We start from the raw sequence: 18209 nt of genomic DNA on the forward strand, positions 1-18209 counted from the left end.
CTCAGCTCTCACTGATTTGCTCTGAGCGACTCAAACGCTTTGACCCACAACACATAGATTAGTCCACTTGGTCAATCTGGATCAACCGTTCCATATTAGATGAAGAACCTAAAGCCACAGGGTGATACTGACTGACATCGTCCTGCTGCTGGTCAGTTAATGAACATCCACTTAGGAAAAAAAACACAAACCAGACAAGAAAGAAAGAGTTTCATCAGTGTGAAAAACCCCCAAATAACTGTTGATAGAACGTTGGATTGTTGATCCACGGGTGATAATGGTGCATATGGAGTTAAAGTGTAGAACTCATGGAGATGAAAAGCTAAATTTGTGTCTATGTTCCCATGCATTATTCATGTACTGTCTTTGTAGCTTGATGCAACAGCTCAATTCCATGAGAAACATCTACTCTAACTCTAACTAGATGATGACAATAAATTAACAATGCATTTACAGATTATAAGGATTTAAAGCTGCAGTTTGTAGAAATCATGAGACTGGAATGGAATCAACCACACTCCCTGTTTGGAATTCACCAGTATTACTGAGGCACTCTTAGCGACTTTTTTCTCAATAGAGGCAAATGTAGGGACTTTATCTTGTTTTTTACACATTTTGTATTTTATGTATGCATGGATGCGTAAACTAAGGAACAATAATGTTGAAATTACTCACTTCTGCATAAAATCTGTGGCCCACCTGAGATTAAACTCTTCCGTATTTGGCCCCTGAACTAAAGTGACTTTGACACCCTGGACTGTTGCTTCTCCATGTCGGTTTCCTTTTTTCCACTTCTTTTTCTTTCCGTGTAACTGTTGTGTCTAATGCCACAATGGGGACTTTTACCATCACTACAGAGAGGATGGGAACGTGCATCGACTTTAGTTCAGCAGCCAATAGCAACGCCCAAAACAACTCTTGGAGCATTCTGTTTGTAAAACAACCTCTGATTGGCTGAAAAGGAAGAGAAGGAACAGAGGTCCAGAGTCTTCTCAGAACACTTTGAATTGCAATATGCTGAAAGGTTAGCATGGATCTTTGACCAAATGATGCCAAAAAATAACTTGCATACTGCAGCTTTAAGGAGGAATCCTAGAGCAGTTTAATACATATCACAGGACGTGACTTACCTGGTCACATGACCACTTCTCTCTGAGTAAACATGACGCGGTACGTGTGGACAGAAGAGGAGACTCAGACATTTATTAGCATTATAGTTAAAAATGATTAGTGCCACATTAGACGTGAAACAACAAAGAAATGCAGAGTGTTCTAAGGAGGTTTGGAGCATCCATTTTCCTGTAGCGAAGTCTCGCGGGATGAGATTTCACTGTAGTTACGAGGCTCCTCCCCCAAAACAACGTTCAATAGAAACACGTTCAAAGCACAATTATACTTTGTTGACATTTAGAAATATCACTTTTATTTTGCGAAAATATGTAATGAAACCCAGCTAGAGAAGATCAATAAGTGCGCTGTGAACACAAACCAAACAAAGTGATAGAATTATTAACGTCAGTTATAGATACAGATTGAATAATACATTTGATCAGACAAATTATGAATCAATCCAAAATGAAATAGAGACCTGTGTTAGTGGGTGAACTGGGATTATGTGTTGATGAATCTGTGAAAGGAAGTGAGACGTCTTAGTGAAATAATAACAATCATATCTTCTCATTTCTTTCCTTTTTTTCTGGAGAGAATATCATTACGCCCCCATCATTATCATGTGCTGTATGTTTGTAGCCTGAAGCCCACCTTGTCAATAGTGATAAAACTCTGTGTTGTGTTTGTTCTGTTAACAATGCTGCTGCATCACGGTGAATAGAACTTTAAATTAACCAGGAAAACTGATTCAGGCTCATCTTTACACTGTCCTTGTCCGTCATCTTGTCAGATTCCTCATGTGGTCGTCCTGACTCATCCTCCATCCTGGCCACATATCACTGGCTTGATGTCACCCTTGGTCTATTTGTGTCTTTACTTCTCTCTCACTGCTGTGGTGACAGCCTGGGGATCTGTTCTCTAGGTTTGTTATGGAAATCCAGTTCGTTGGTGTCAGGTTGTGAGTCGCCTGAATATATAGAGAGCATTTATTTATTTTTATTTTATTTTGACAGTGTGTGTGTGAGTGTATGAGCCTGAACTGTGTGTGTGTGTGTGTGTGGGGGGGGGGGGCATGTTGTCAGCCTTGAAGAAATGCATAATAGCGTTTGTGATGCATAGCCTGTCATCACAGAGATCTATGGAGAACGTTATGTAGAGTGACACATGTAGAACTTGTCAAAACAACACAAGCACAAAGTAGATGTTGGTTTCCTGTGTCTTTTCATACCAACCTCATATATTTGCTTTAAATAGTTTATTCGAAATCAAGGATCAACGGCTGATTTTTATACAAGTAAATGTGTGAATAAATAAACTAGGAGAATTAATTTAGCCAAACATTTTATCCTCTACATGCAAATCGAGTGAGTTTGCAAAATGTCACATATGTTAATACATTTCATTTGCTTATTCAATGTGTGTGAATGGATGGGATATATTCATTTACTGTTTCCCATGTAACTCAGCATTAGCAGCAGGAAACACAAGCAGTGGCAGCAGCAAAATAAAAAAACACATCACACTCAGTGGAACACAACTTTGGAAAGTGTGTATTTGTCTTTTATGTGTGTGTGTGTGGATGGCACGGAGCAGGTTTGGTGCCAATTATAATTGTAATCGCGTAATTGTTAATTAATTACATGTCATTTCACAAATGGCCCACGCACTTTGGTCTCAAAACATTCTGAAATTTTGATCAATTGTTCCATCATCATTCAATATGAACTCTGTAAATGTTTAGTTTGATTGGATCAATACTTTTTCAGATATGAATAATATAGTGAGGGGGTGTGCCCTTATTTATCTTCTATTTTCATCTTCCAATACATCAGGAACTCCATCACATAGAAAGGTAAATATGGTATAGTAATAAGCTCCACCCACTCTCTCAGAATATAGAAATAGATCTGCTATACATCCTATCTGGTGGACATGTCAGCTCCTCTAAATAGTCACAGTCAGTGTGTGTTTGGGTCTGGAACATGTTTGGGAATTCAGTAAACTACTTAGCATATGCTTAGCATATATATATCTATATATATATATATAGATATATATATATGGTAGGGAAGCACCGAATTGTCGGCCACCGAATATATTCAGTCAAATATTGCAAAAAAAAGCAACATTCGGCCTTCGGTTTAGTGAGTTAAAAGCAAGACCGAATAGTAACGTGTGACGCATCAAACAACGTGCAGTGATTTTGAGTCAGAAAAGTGTGTGTGCGTTGCTGCAGAGCCAGCAGCAGCTCCTCCTCCTGTCCACACACAAACACATCCAGACTCTCTCCTTACCGCTCTCCGTCATCACGTAAAAGTTGGAAACCGTCCATTTCCACAACAGAGTTCATTGTCAGCGCTGTGAGCCATGAATCTATAAACGTCCTCATCATTTCCTCCTTACACTACACCAGGGCTCACTGCATAGACTGGTGTAGCATTAGCATTAGCTAACAGCTGATGTGTGTAAACAATGGGTCCGTGGCTCCAAGCAGTGACTCCCAACACGATCAGCAGCAGAAAAAGTAGTGCAGTATGTATTTACATATATGGTAATAAAGTATAATATATATTCTATATTAAACAGCAGTGTTTGTTTTAGCTGTTAAATAGTTGGAGAGGGAGGAGCTAACATTCTAGGAGGCGTGTTAGGTGACGTCACCTGCCAACGTGGGTAAAATCCAACTGTCCCGTTTAAATCTGACTTTTTATAAAATATGTAATAATAAAAAAGGAAACATAACTTTTTACACTTTGTTCCTCTGAATGAGGCTAAATGATGTTTATCACTGTAGATAAACCATTAGAAAATCATTTATTATCATAATGCACTTTAGTTATTTTTGGATGCATATTTTGTTTTATTTGAAGGGTTAATATAAATGAAAAACTTTGTTGTGCTTTTTTATGAAAAGCAAAAGCTACTGGAATAATTAAAAAATGTGACAATATTCAATAAACATTTATTTTCTTTAAAAAAAAAACATGTCTAAAAATGTATTCTAGGTTATTTATGCACTATTAAAAATAATAGTGAAAATATAGCATTCAATATTCGGTATTCAGCCAAGCATTTATATTTTATTCGGCTTCAACTTCGGCCTCAAATTTTAATTTCGGTGCATCCCTAATATATATATATATATTTGCTACAATCACTTAGCAGAATTAAAAAAGCAAATGTTGGATCAGCAGCACTTTAAAGAGCCTTTTGTTGGCTCTGATTAGATAATGGCATTAATAATTAAATTGGGAAAAAATAATCTAATATTTAATCAGTCAGCAATGGAACCTTCTACAGACGCAAAATTCGTTTAGCCTTCCTCCTCCTCCTCTTCCTCTGAAACACGGATCATTCCACTATAGAATGTTTTCAGATCACGTCTCACTGCTCAGGAAATTTAGGATGCAGGAAAACGTTCCCAATCGAAGTAGCATAAACAAAAGCAGGCTCTGAGATGGCACGTACCACTGAGCTGGTGGAGCTTTCTAAACAAATTCATTATTTCTCCATCCTTCACCTTGGCAGTAATTGATCGCTGGGATGAAGACGTTTTTTGGTCGAAGCACTTTTTGCTTTAGACGGATATTTAGCTTAGGGACAAATGATCCCTGTAGCAGGACCGCTGTCTTTCTCCCAGAGGGCGAATAAGGAAGTGAGTTAGATGTGGAATGAGCGTCTTCATGCTCCGATGCCCTATCAGAGCGCGTTTCACAGCTTCTAAAGGGATCCTTGAGCAGATCATTTAGAGGCATTGATCCACTGGGGAGCTCTTCTCACTTCTTTCTGCTCCCAATCAACACTGATTAACAACTAAAGGAGAAAAGACTGGGCCACAAACACAGGGAGGGACGCACGGAATGAGGGAAAAGTGCAGAAGAGGAATGGAAATGTGTGGGGAATGAGGGCAATGGGAAGAAAAAGGCCGAGGGATAATGAGATCAGAAAAACTAAACAAAAGGAAAAGGTAAAGGCCAGGAAATAACTAACACATTTCCATCTTTCATGTTTTCTTTTTTTTTTATTTCTGATGTTCTCAAACTTTTTGGCTCAAGTTCCCCTTTTTCTTTTTAACTATTTAAAAACATCTATAGATCATAATGATTAAATGAGTGAGTGATAACACACATTTTAAACAATCTCATTTTCTAAATAAGTGAATGAAACAATATTTAGTTCCTCCTGAATTCTGTGGATTTATTTCTAAAGTTTTCATAATTTACCATCATCTTCCTCCTGATGTGGGACCAACACTGACCTTTGTTTTTTTAGTTCATCTACTAATTAAGATCATTTCTATCATCATTACACGTGTTTGTTGTTGTCTGTTCTTTTTATTATTCAGTATATTTTTCTCTTATTTTGTCTATTTTTGTTGTAGTTTTTGTGAGTTACTGCTAATATTTATAGGATAATCATTTTTAACTCAAAATAAACATTATAAAACCCCTTATTTTATGCTTTCATTTGTTAATTTTCCTCTCTCTCTCTCTCAAGTACCCCCTGTAGTGCCATGGCGTACCCCCATTTGAGAAACACTGCTGTAGCTGAGTGGTTTCATCATTTTAACTCCTGGATGGATGAGTCATAGTGACATCACAGCCTCTTAAACATCGACCTACGTTAGACTTTTTATTCTAGCATCTCTCAGTCAGAACCAGCATTAACCTTCCTCTGTTATTACAGCTACTGAAGCTTTTCTGATGAAACGAACAACACACACACACACACACACACACACACACCATAGCGTAGCGTTATCAAAGTGTTTCCTTCTCTGGACTCGTTCTGATCAATCCCTCCCACTGTGAACCAGTGAAAGAAGAACACACTGTAAATCTTACTCTAAGTATAAACGTCCAACCTTTAACACGTCTTGATTTATGACATTATGTTGACGCGCTGCCCATACAATCACAGCCACTAGCAGGTGGTGAAGAGAAAATCACTGCTGTTTACTTCACTGTGTTGAGTCACACAGTAAGTAATGCCTAATCCTCAATAATATATATATTATATGTTAGAGTGACCATATTTTGATTTCCCAAAAAGAGGACACTTGAACCGACCTCTTTATTCTGAAATGACTCGACATTTCCTTAAATCTACCTTGTAACAGAAAAATATAGTAGATAAATAAGTTGTTATTTTTCATAATGTTTAAAAAAATCAATTTCTTTCTTTATAACAATGACCTCCATGAATGTTTAATGATCCAGGAGGATCTTCATGATTATGTTTTAATGAAAGGTCCAGTATTTTGATATTTTTCACCATCATCTCCATTTGTTCTAAGAACCCCAACAACATAATGTTTAAGGTTTATTTTCCCAAACTCACCTGTTTTCTGGAGTTTTAGCCTCTGAAAAGTCACTTTAATGACGCTTCTAAAAACAGGCTGTTTGGGGCTTTCAGGCATATTCATGAGTGGGCGTGTCTATACACAGACTTCACGCCACAGCTTTATCACTATAGTGAATTTCTTTTGCTATTCACACTCTTGTTATTGTTTTCAGCCAAAAAACTGCACATTACAGTAAAACACATGGATATTTAGGCGGCTATTGTGATTGTGAGTCAGACAAACGCTGCTCCACAGTGTGTGTGTGCATGTCAGCAGCAGCAGTGGAGTCAATCAGCTGAGTCAGCTGTTTCAAACACTCACCAGATCTGCTACCTCACTTTCTCCTCCTCCTCTCCTCTATTGATTACAGCAATAGTTTGTTCAAGGTGATAGTCACTGTTTGTCCAACCGCTGCGTCGCACTGGGTCACAAACACGTCAGATCATGTCAAAGGTGATACGAGGCGATATAACGGATACTAAAAATGGAACTGAACACCGTGGCTGGGTTAAATGCAGAGAACACATTGCGTGTATGTAGCTTTACATATACAGTATGATTAATAAAGTATAATATTTATTCTATATTAAACCACAGTGTTTGTTTTACCTGTGAGGTAGTTTGAGAGGGAGGAGCTAACATTCTTTTTTTTTTCTCTTTGTCTGCACATGCTGTCAAAGGTCAACACTACATGTAGTGTAATCTTTTATAGACAGCAATGCGTGTTTTCTTATTGCATTTAATTAAATTAATGTATTTTATTACATAACTGTGACCATCACCAGCCCTCCCTAAGAAAGGGTAAAAAATACTTTATTATTGGGAGAATATAAAAAGGGAGAGCAGTGTTACACCTGGGGGAGGGGGTGGGGAACAGGGAAGAGGGAGTCAGGGTAGTAAATGTAAAGGGTGGAGAAAAGTTGATTAGAGTGAGATGTGATGTTGTAGTTGTGCTTATTATGTTATGTAATCAAACCAGTCTGGTGACCAGTGTGTAGCTTAGGTATAATGGTGGTGTCTGTGGACAGAGGGAAGGAGTGAGTGGTAAAACCTCAAACAGGTATTTATGATCAACGTGTCTAAAGTTAAGCCCAGTACCAGTTTTATCTACAGTCTAAAACATGTCAGTGCATCATAGACCAATGTACAGTATGTGTAAAAACCACTACTGTAAACCCAAGCCCCGCCTCAGGTAAATGTCCAGGTAAATCTAGACGTATGGTCACCCTATCATATGTGAATATAAGAGGTTAACCCGTCCTACACGTAGCCCCGTCCGGCTCCAGTAAAAACATAATGTGCATCACTCAAATTAAGGTCGTGATCGTTAAAAATAGAAAAAAAAATGACAGGATTCACTTCCTGAAATGAAAATAATATTATTATTTAGTGCTGTCAAAATTAACATGTTTGTTTTGTTGTTTGTTTAATACATTAACCTTTGGTTGGGTGCAGACTGTGCAGTCAATCACAGACATTAAGCAGCTGAACACCACGCAACTATTTTGTCTTTTTCTTTTCTGTAGTTTTGTGTGGTTTTTTGGAGTAATTTTGTGTATTTTTGTCTTTTTGGGGGTATTTTTCCTATAATTTTGTATGTTTGTGGAATCACCATGTGTTTTTGTAGCAATTTTATCTAATTTCTGTTCTTGTGTATTTTGTTGTTTTCTGTACATCTGTAATTTTCTATGTTTTTTGTAATTTTTTGTATTTTTGTATTTACTTTGTATATTAATTTTGAGGGATTGTACAAAAAGGGCCACCAGTTATACCAGTATGTGATGTACACAACCAGCTATGACTGAGTATGCAGGACACGCTTTAGTATTCTGCATCAGCATCATCATCCAACAGTGATCAAAGCGTTAGCAGAGCGTTGGATGTTTAGCGTATACCTGCTCAGCTGGCGTCCTAAGCAGAAGGCCTGGATCTTCAACCCAACATCAAAGAACACTTCACTCGCTCTTCTATTCTATTGTTTTCCATCTCTCTCTCTCTCCCACTGCGTCCGCCCTCTCTCCATCAATAACTCCTTCCTTTTCCTCCACATCGGCCTATAATCACTTTGTCGCTCCCATGGGTGCCACATCCACACGGTGGCATTAAAGAAACAAACCACAGTTCACTGTGGTGCCAGGGTGTGATGTTGAAATGCCGGTTACAGTGGTTTTTTTTTTTTTTTTAATACTCGTGAGAGTGTGGTTGAAAGAAGAATTCAAAGGAGAAAAACCAGAGTGTTACACAATAATGATGCAACATTTAAAAATACAGAAAGTGCACTAAGGAGACTAAAGGTGTACAGTTCTGACTCAACCATAGAAGAAGAATTAAAGGTTATAAGAATTACATGTATGTAAATATGTTATGGCATTATCATTATTAATATTGCATGAATTGTGCTTTAAAAGCATTTAATAAACTGATTGAAATGATAGATTTAAAGCCTGTGAGTCACATGAGGCCCTCGGGTAATTTTGTGCAGCCCCTAAAGTAATCAAACAGAATGACTCCAAAAATACATGAAATGTGAGAAAAGTACACTAAAGGACAATAAAATTAAACAAAGATGATATAAAAAAACCTAAAATGACAACAAAAAAGGACAAACATTGACAATAATAACTCCAAAAGCCCAAATCGACAAAATAAGAGAAGAAATATGTCATTGGATTTACATAAAATGATTAACAACTCAAAAAAACCAACATAAATACACAGAATGATATACATATCAACTAACAAAACAACAACAAAACCACCCAGAATGAGTGTACAAATGACAATAGAAATACACAAAATGGCTCACAGAACATAAATAAAACCACACAAAATGACAGAAAAATATACAGGAAGAAAACAAAAGTGAGTCCAAAAACAAGCTACAGAAATACACAAAACAACACAAAACGAGACAAAATGTACAAATGAAACAACAAAAATACATAAAACTATACATCAAAAACACTGTATTAATGCTCAGATTAGTCTTTTTTTCTAAATGTTGTCATGAATGTTGATCATGTGACCCTCAGATCAGATACAATCACGTGTTTGTAGCCTCGCTGCTCATCTCTGCAGGGTTAGTCATTTGATGAACAGAAAATAGAAATAAAACAGGTATTTTGTCCACTTTTCTAATTAAGTCAGTGTTTATAATGGATTTGTGTGTTAGTCTGAAGTAAACAGTGAATTGTTGACTCATCAAAAAGCAGATGTGAAGGGGATTACAGTGGCTTTGGTTGTTTAGTGGAAGTGGAGCCAGAGACGCATTCAGCTACTGCTGGTTCATCATCACTGACAGTAACAGATACCAACACACACACACACACACACACACACACACACAGAGCTGCTGATGCTGTGGTGCATTCAGGGACCAGCTGGACAAACAGAAAGCACAGTTTCACCTTGTTTAGGTGGAAGAGGAGGAGGAGGTGTCAATGCCACATCTGCCCAATTGCTGTGACATTACTCCAGATGTTTTACCTCCATCTTCATCTTCATTGGCTACGGTTACTAGCTATTAGGGGTTGAACGACTTCATCATTATAAAGGTCGACTCTATGTACATACTAGTCGAGTGGACGTTGATTAGTCGATGATGTCACCAAAGCCGAGCCGAGTGGCAGCCGAGTGGCGGTGTTGTGCCAAAGTCTGTGACCCAAAAAAACTGTGACCACTGCAGCTTCTCAGCGGTAGAGAAGAAGAGTTCTAAACCTCTTCATAACTATTAAGGAGCTATTTACTCCCCCTTAAACATGACGCTACAGTGGGTGAAGTAAATGCAGCCTGGAGAAGAATTACAAAAATGTGTTTAAGGGGGAGTAAATGTGTTTAAGGGGGAGTAATCGTGTTTAAGGGGGAGTAAATGTGTTAAAGGGGAAGTAAATCTGTTTAAGGGGGAGTAAACGTGTTTAAGGGGGAGTACATGTGTTTAAGGGGGAGTAATTGTGTTTAAGGGGGAGTAAATGTGTTTAAGGGGGAGTAATCGTGTTTAAGGGGGAGTAAATGTGTTTAAGGGGGAGTAATCGTGTTTAAGGGGGAGTAAATTTGTTTAAGGGGGAGTAAATGTTTTTAAGGGGGAGTAAACGTGTTTAAGGGGGAGTAAATGTGTTAAAGGGGAAGTAAATGTGTTTAAGGGGGAGTAAATGTGTTTAAGGGGGAGTAAACGTGTTTAAGGGGAAGTAAACGTGTCAAAGGGGGAGTAAATGTGTTAAAGGGGAAGTAAATGTGTTTAAGGGGGAGTAAACGTGTTTAAGGGGGAGTAAACGTGTTTAAGGGGGAGTAAACGTGTTTAAGGGGAAGTAAACGTGTCAAAGGGGGAGTAAATGTGTTTAAGGGGGAGTAAACGTGTTTAAGGGGGAGTAAACGTGTTTAAGGGGAAGTAAACGTGTTTAAGGGGGAGTAAATGTGTTTAAGGGGGAGTAAACGTGTTTAAGGGGAAGTAAACGTGTCAAAGGGGGAGTAAATGTGTTAAAGGGGAAGTAAATGTGTTTAAGGGGGAGTAAACGTGTTTAAGGGGGAGTAAACGTGTTTAAGGGGAAGTAAACGTGTCAAAGGGGGAGTAAATGTGTTTAAGGGGGAGTAAACGTGTTTAAGGGGAAGTAAATGTGTTTAAGGGGGAGTAAACGTGTTTAAGGGGAAGTAAATGTGTTTAAGGGGGAGTAAACGTGTTTAAGGGGAAGTAAATGTGTCAAAGGGGGAGTAAATGTGTTTAAGGGGAAGTAAATGTGTTTAGGGGGAGTAAACGTGTTTAAGGGGGAGTAAATGTGTTTAAGGGGGAGTAAACGTGTTTAGGGGGGAGTAAACGTGTTTAGGGGGGAGTTAAGGGGAGTAAACGTGTTTAAGGGGGAGTAAACGTGTCAAAGGGGGAGTAAACGTCCGCCTAGAAGCCGCAGTGGTTGGAATTGTCGCCACCTCTGGTCACAGATTTTTTTCGGGTCACAGGTTTTGGCACATCAGCGGTCTTCCCCCGCTAACGGAGACTCCGTCCTGCGCTGCTGATGTTTTCCAGATCTGCTTAATACACAGACATGTGACCACTACAGCTAACGTTAGCATGTATATTAGCCGTAGTATCTGCCTACCAGCTGCAGTTTGAGGAGAAACACTTGTTGTTGTGCTGCCTTGCCGTGCAGGGGTACTAGGACCCTCGTTTGCTGTGTTGCGCCGCCATCTTGGGCAAAAGTCAGGTACTGCGACCAGTCGACGTCACGTGGACAGAGTCGCTAGACAACACTAAAGTCGACTAGTCTGTTCAACCCCTACTTGGGATATACAGTATACTCATAAGTATTTAGTGATTCCTGCTTTTTGATCCGATGTCACGGTCTGAGTTTACCTTGGACTTAGATCGATTATGAACATGTGCACCACCGGAAAATGAATTTATGCTACTCCCACTGTGAGTTTTGCTACTTCCGCCGTGCTGGAATTGAAAATTCAATTTCAAAGCTAATGTTATTTGACGAGTGCTAAATGGATCCTTTTCTTGGGGAAAAATTGTGCAACTGCTCAATATACGAGGCAGGAGACGTTCCAACGCCACAAGGAAAGGATAGACAGGTTCATCTACTTCATGGTGAAGGCTAATTTATTTTCCAAAAAAAACATGATTATTACAGTTAACCTAATGTAACTTTACAATAATAAGCTGTTGTATTCTTATGAATCTGATCGTGACAATTATATATTTTTTTTATCGATGGTCGACTGATGTGATGTTTTAAGTATTTTTTTAAATCAGTACAACAATCTTTGTGCATGGCTAATCCAGCACGGGTACATCTCAGTACGTAGCAGTTGCGTACGGAGGTAAACTCAGACCATGACACTGGGTTTTTATTGATTCTCTTATCGTTTCCCAAATAGGCTTAAAAACAAGTAGTACAGAAAAGAATACATCCTGGTTTATTAAAATAAATATCTGCTTTATAAATATAAATATATGTAGAATCTGTCAAACCAATCTACATCTTTTCCTTTTCTCTAAAACTCTTCATGTTAAACCCTCTGTGGCTTCCATTCAGTTTATACTTTATTACTGTCACATTTTCACAGAGGAATGTTTCTGAGCGTGTGATGATGTGAACAGTCGCCGTTGCTTTGTAGAAACTTAGTTTCCAGCTCAGACTGACCTTTATTTCACATGGTTGAGGATGTTTAAGCTGAGAGACGTTGGACTTTTATCATATTTCATCCTTTCTCTAAATGTCTAGTTGATCTGTCAGTTTTAAAATCAGCACAACATTAGATCCGTACAGTGAGTTAGTTTAGTCCACCAACACTACATCCTTCAACTATTTCACTTTCTCACCTTTTCATCCTGTCTTAACTCTGCAAATCAATTTTCCAACAATAGTACGGTAGTCTGATGATCTATTGAAGTTCAAAACCAAATTGTAAAAAATTGATTGGACTGATTTCAAATAATAATAATAATAATTTAAATGAGAAAATGTTGAAATCTTGTTTTGTTTGTGTAAATTATGGGAAAATCTTTGTCAAGAGCTCCATGTTGTTTTGCCATTTTTGATTTTTGCTAACAATATACAGTATACAGTTTTGTTTTTTATTTCTTTGTGTTTCTGTCAATATGAACTATTTAAATTGTTTTAACATTCTTAAATTGCAGTTTGTTTATAGCAGCAAAGCACTAAAAATGCGCTAAAACCTAACGTTCATACTTTTACATCATTAAAGTTTTACGAGTTGTCCCTGAACACACCACCACAAGCCTTGACCTTTGAACCCTGTTTGTATAGAGGCACAACTTTATTTTCAAGCCAGGAAAAAGTTCCCTTTAAACATGAAATATTACGCTAACAAAATAAGAACAAATAAGCCCCAATTTTAAAAATGGAGAAACACTGCTTATGAGTATTTTTTTGTTTTGTTATTCTGTGTTTTCATTTTGGTTTTAAATGAAAAGAATAAAAAAAATAATATGTGGGTTTTATTTAGAATTTTTATGTATTTATATATATATTTTTAAATATTTTAATAATTTATTTTAATTATTATTAATATTATTATAATTGTTATTATTATTTTTATTTTATTTTATTTTTTTAAAGTTCTATTTTAAATAATAACTATAGAATGAACCACACAAGGATTACAGAGATAATTACAGTACTTTAATCTTCTTGCTGTCGTCTCTACCGCCGTACGTCACCTATTATTTCTGTTATTTCTATCAGCAGCTCTTTGCCTGTGTGTGCCAGAGGGAAAATGAGAGCATGAAACACTCACAGTATAGAAACGTGCATATAGAGGAATATGTGTGCTTCTCTAACCTATGACCTACTTCCATTCATCAGACCAACCTCAGTGAACTGCATGTGTACACAACTAAGTGGATGATGTGCTGCTACAGGGCTAGTGATGATGATGTGGTTCTTCATCACATGACCCACTTCTCCTAGCGTAGCAGTTGATAGCACTGGATGGATGGAGCGCACTGCGAGAGAAAAGCTCGTTTCTCACCAACTTTTAATGAAAGGGAAATGGTTACAATGAAGAGTGGAACCAAAAGGATTATGTTGGGGTTTTTCTCTCCCTGCTTTCATTTCAGTTGAATATTGTAACAGATTTTAAACATTTTCATTCAGATGTTTTGGTTTAAAGATCTTTTGTCACTGTCTTTGGTTGAAATAGTGAAATAGTAACTCAGAAATTACAATAAAGGCAATAATGTTTGTATGGAACATGAACATTGAAGAACAGTCATGTGGAGACAGGACCATCTATAAGGGGGAATAAAGGAGAGATTTTTGGGGTCCATCCATAAAGTCAGTAAAATGATGGTTTATTGTTCTATGAATCTGTGATAACCACATTTATTTATTCATCTGAATAATATCCACTGTTATCCAGGAACATTTATTATTATTATTATAGTCATCTTAAAGATGGAAATCATGGTTTTAATCACTAATAAAATGGTTCAAAGTGAATAAAAATGGTGGAAAAGAAATTGGTTAAAAGTTGTAAATTAGAGTAGATAAAAACAGACTGAAAAAGTGGTAAAAGGCAAATATTGGCAAAAATATTGGAAAAATTAGTTTAAACTGGCAAATAGTGGGCATGACAAATAATTAAATTGGCAAAAAAAAAAACATGAAATATGGTGAAAAGAGGTTAAAAGTGACAATAATGGGTCATTATATGTGACATTAGGTGTAAAAGTGATAGAAAGGGTTCATAAGTGCTGAACATGTCTGGAAAGTGGAAAATGTGATGTAGAAGTGTCAGAAATGGGAGAAATGTAGCAAAAATACATTAAAAGAAGCAAAAATCTGGCAAGAAAAAGTGATTAAAATATGGTGAGTTTGATGTATTGTAGTTGTAAAAAATTGATTAAAAAAAAATGCAAATTGGCTCAAGTTGTGTCTTGAAGGCATCTGGGGACCCAAGGTTGAGAACCCTCGGTGCAGCATTTCATAAATCCACTTTATATATTTATATTTGTATTAGAATGTGTGAGTCTCTGCTATGTGTAGCTCGATACTGACGATAAACTGATTTAAATGATTGTTTTCTGTGTTTTTCAGGTTCTGGCATGGGGAGTACAGGGTGTCGGTGAACATCAACGACTATCTGGACATTTACTGTCCGTTCTATGAAGGCCTTCCATCCCACGGACGGATGGAACGCTACATCCTGTTCATGGTCAACCACGAGGGATACACTTCCTGTCAGCACAGGATGCGCGGCTTCAAACGCTGGGAGTGCAACCGTCCCAGCGGTCCAGACGGACCTCTGCGCTTCTCCGAGAAGTTCCAGCTCTTCACTCCCTTTTCCCTGGGCTTTGAATTCAGGCCTGGACACGAGTACTACTACATCTGTAAGTGTGTGTGATAATGTGTGTGAGGGGACATAGTAATGATTATTTGTGTGTATCTGTCTAATATCCTCGCTCCACTTGCATTTGCAAACATTATGTAAATATGCAATCAACAGAAGCTGATTGGTTCTGTTCTCAAACACACTTCCTGTTTCTCTCTACATCTCTAATTCTGTCCTTCAATGACCATCCAGACTGTTTATTAGTTTAATTTCCACCATGGTGGTTCCTAATCTTCCTGGGGTCTATAAATAAAAAATAAAAAATAACAAGATACTAGTACAGTTAAAAATATACAGAAACATTACATAAAAAGGTACACATTTTCATTTCCTCAACAAATAAATAAAAAAAATACAGGAAATGTACAATAATATTGATAAAATGTGATTTTAAAGCATTTTTAAATATGCGTAAAGTTGACTTGTTTTTCAGGTCCTGAGGCCATTTGTTTCATAAATGAAAAGCTGTAAAAAAAAAATTAAGAAAAGAGAGACATTTGTAACGGCAAGAGCTGAAGGTATCACATTATTTTTATATTAGGTGTATTGATGTTTGTCTTCTTTTCAATAAGTGATGTATTAGTTTCCCCTGAGACTGTTTCTCATAGTTTAAAACGTCCTGTTCAGACGAAGGACAAACAAAGGCTTCACATTACTCCTGATTCATAGTTTTAATCTGATCAGAGTTAGAATACAGGTTTATACGATACACAGTATTAGTTTCACTGGATCAATATGATATAAAAGTTTAAAAAAGACAAAATAGTTACTTTATTTATCTATTTATTCAATAAAAGAAACATTTGACTTTGAACTCTGTGTGAGTTTTTCAACTTTTAAACCGAAAATATAAAATTAAAACAAACAGTAAATTAGACTTTTCCCTTTTAAAGTGAAAAACTTTAAAGTTAGCTACAGCTAATATAATAACGATGTATAAAATGTGTGCATCATCATCATGACATCCTGTAAAAAAAATCCAGACCATCGAAACACCAAATGTCGGTGACTGGCCCTTTGTCTCATTTTAAAGTAAATGCATGAAAAACACAAATTAACAGAAAACTACACAGAACAACAACAAAAAAACAATAGCACAATCTTTTATTCATTCTTTAATCCACCCCGTATAATGACCACAACCTTCCTTAATGTGTGTGTGTGTGTGTGTTATCACTCATTCATTCTATCATTATGATCTATAGATGTTTTTAAATAGTTTTATAAATGTTGTTGTCGGACAAAGTGGGGACTTGAACCAAAAAAGTTTGAGAACCACTGGTCTACTCTAGACTATAGTATATACTGTCTATTATTGACTATAGTATATACTGTCTATTATTGACTATAGTATGTACTGTCTATTATATACTATAGTATATACTGTCTATTATATACTATAGTATATACTGTCTATTATTGACTATAGTATGTACTGTCTATTATATACTATAGTATATACTGTCTATTATATACTATAGTATATACTGTCTATTATTGACTATAGTATATACTGTCTATTATTGACTATAGTATGTACTGTCTATTATATACTATAGTATATACTGTCTATTATATACTATAGTATATACTGTCTATTATATACTATAGTATATACTGTCTATTATATACTATAGTATATACTGTCTATTATATACTATAGTATATACTGTCTATTATATACTATAGTATATACTGTCTATTATATACTATAGTATATACTGTCTATTATATACTATAGTATATACTGTCTATTATATACTATAGTATATACTGTATTATATACTATAGTATATACTGTCTATTATATACTATAGTATATACTGTCTACTATAGACTATAGTATATACTGTTTACTATATACTAGTGTTGTGTTTAAGACCACACTATCCGAGACCAGAATGCATCGAGACCGAGTCAAGACCATAAACATTTTTTTTTTTCATTTTAAAAAAATATATAAATAAATAAAATGATGACAAGGTTCAACAGTTAAATAACATCTCTCTTTAATTTTAGTTTATTTTAAATACGTTTGACGGACAAAAAAGGTGCCTGCAAAAAAATAACTAAAATATTAAAACTACTACTGCTACTGATAAATTCACAATTATTCTACATATTTGAAAACAATATTTTTATGTCAGCTGAATGTACAGCAAGTGTTTAAAAGTATTTCTGCCAATAAATAATGATTCTTGATTCTTTGAGTTGTTCAGGTCAACACGTCACAGATTTCACAAGATCATTTTTTAGTTTGAAAAAACCTTTAAACAGGTTATTTTAATTAATTCACTTAGTTGATATAGTTTAATTTGGTTACTGTAATATAACTAGAATATTCATTAACAAAGGTTTCCAACTGTAACTGTAAAAGTGAAACTTTCTGAAATAAAACTACAAACTAGTTGTCATCAGTGTAAAAAACATAGATCTACAGGTAGATGTGAAACTAAATAAAACAAACCATGGAACAGTCATGTGACTAATTAATCAATAGTTATTGTTGAGAATTATTATTATTATTCTGATACAGTGGAAACAGAAACTATAAATAATAATTATATTATGAACCTGTTTATATTGTAGGGAACATATTATAGACATACATGTAATTAGAGTCTAAAGACACAAAAAACACCACTTTATAAATAAAATAGACTAATATTAAACCTCTTTACAGTTATTTGACTCATTCTGTGATAGTGTAACTCTGTGGTGATGACGCGCTGGTGACATAATCCAAGATGGCGGCGACCTGGACTACAGCTGATATTATGTAATAAAGCTTTAAAAGACATGAATATAATGAAAAGAGTGAATGGACACACACACACACACACATACACACACACACACACACACACACACACACATTAAGGAAGGTTGTGGTCATTATAACAGG

The 18209-nt window shown here is 36.1% G+C and overlaps 1 protein-coding gene across 2 annotated transcripts in view; it reads left to right on the forward strand.

Annotated features, from left to right (window-relative positions):
- Positions 1-18209, forward strand: part of efna2a (ephrin-A2a) — a 122923-nt gene that overhangs the window by 96207 nt on the left and 8507 nt on the right. For both annotated transcript variants that reach the window (XM_028437149.1, XM_028437150.1), the window contains exon 2: positions 15010-15302. In XM_028437149.1, coding sequence (XP_028292950.1) covers positions 15010-15302 — 293 coding nt within the window. The remainder of the gene's footprint in view (positions 1-15009; positions 15303-18209) is intronic.

The sequence above is a fragment of the Gouania willdenowi genome, chromosome 22 (genome assembly GCF_900634775.1).
Source record: "Gouania willdenowi chromosome 22, fGouWil2.1, whole genome shotgun sequence".
In the NCBI taxonomy this organism is placed as follows: Eukaryota; Metazoa; Chordata; class Actinopteri; order Blenniiformes; family Gobiesocidae; genus Gouania; species Gouania willdenowi.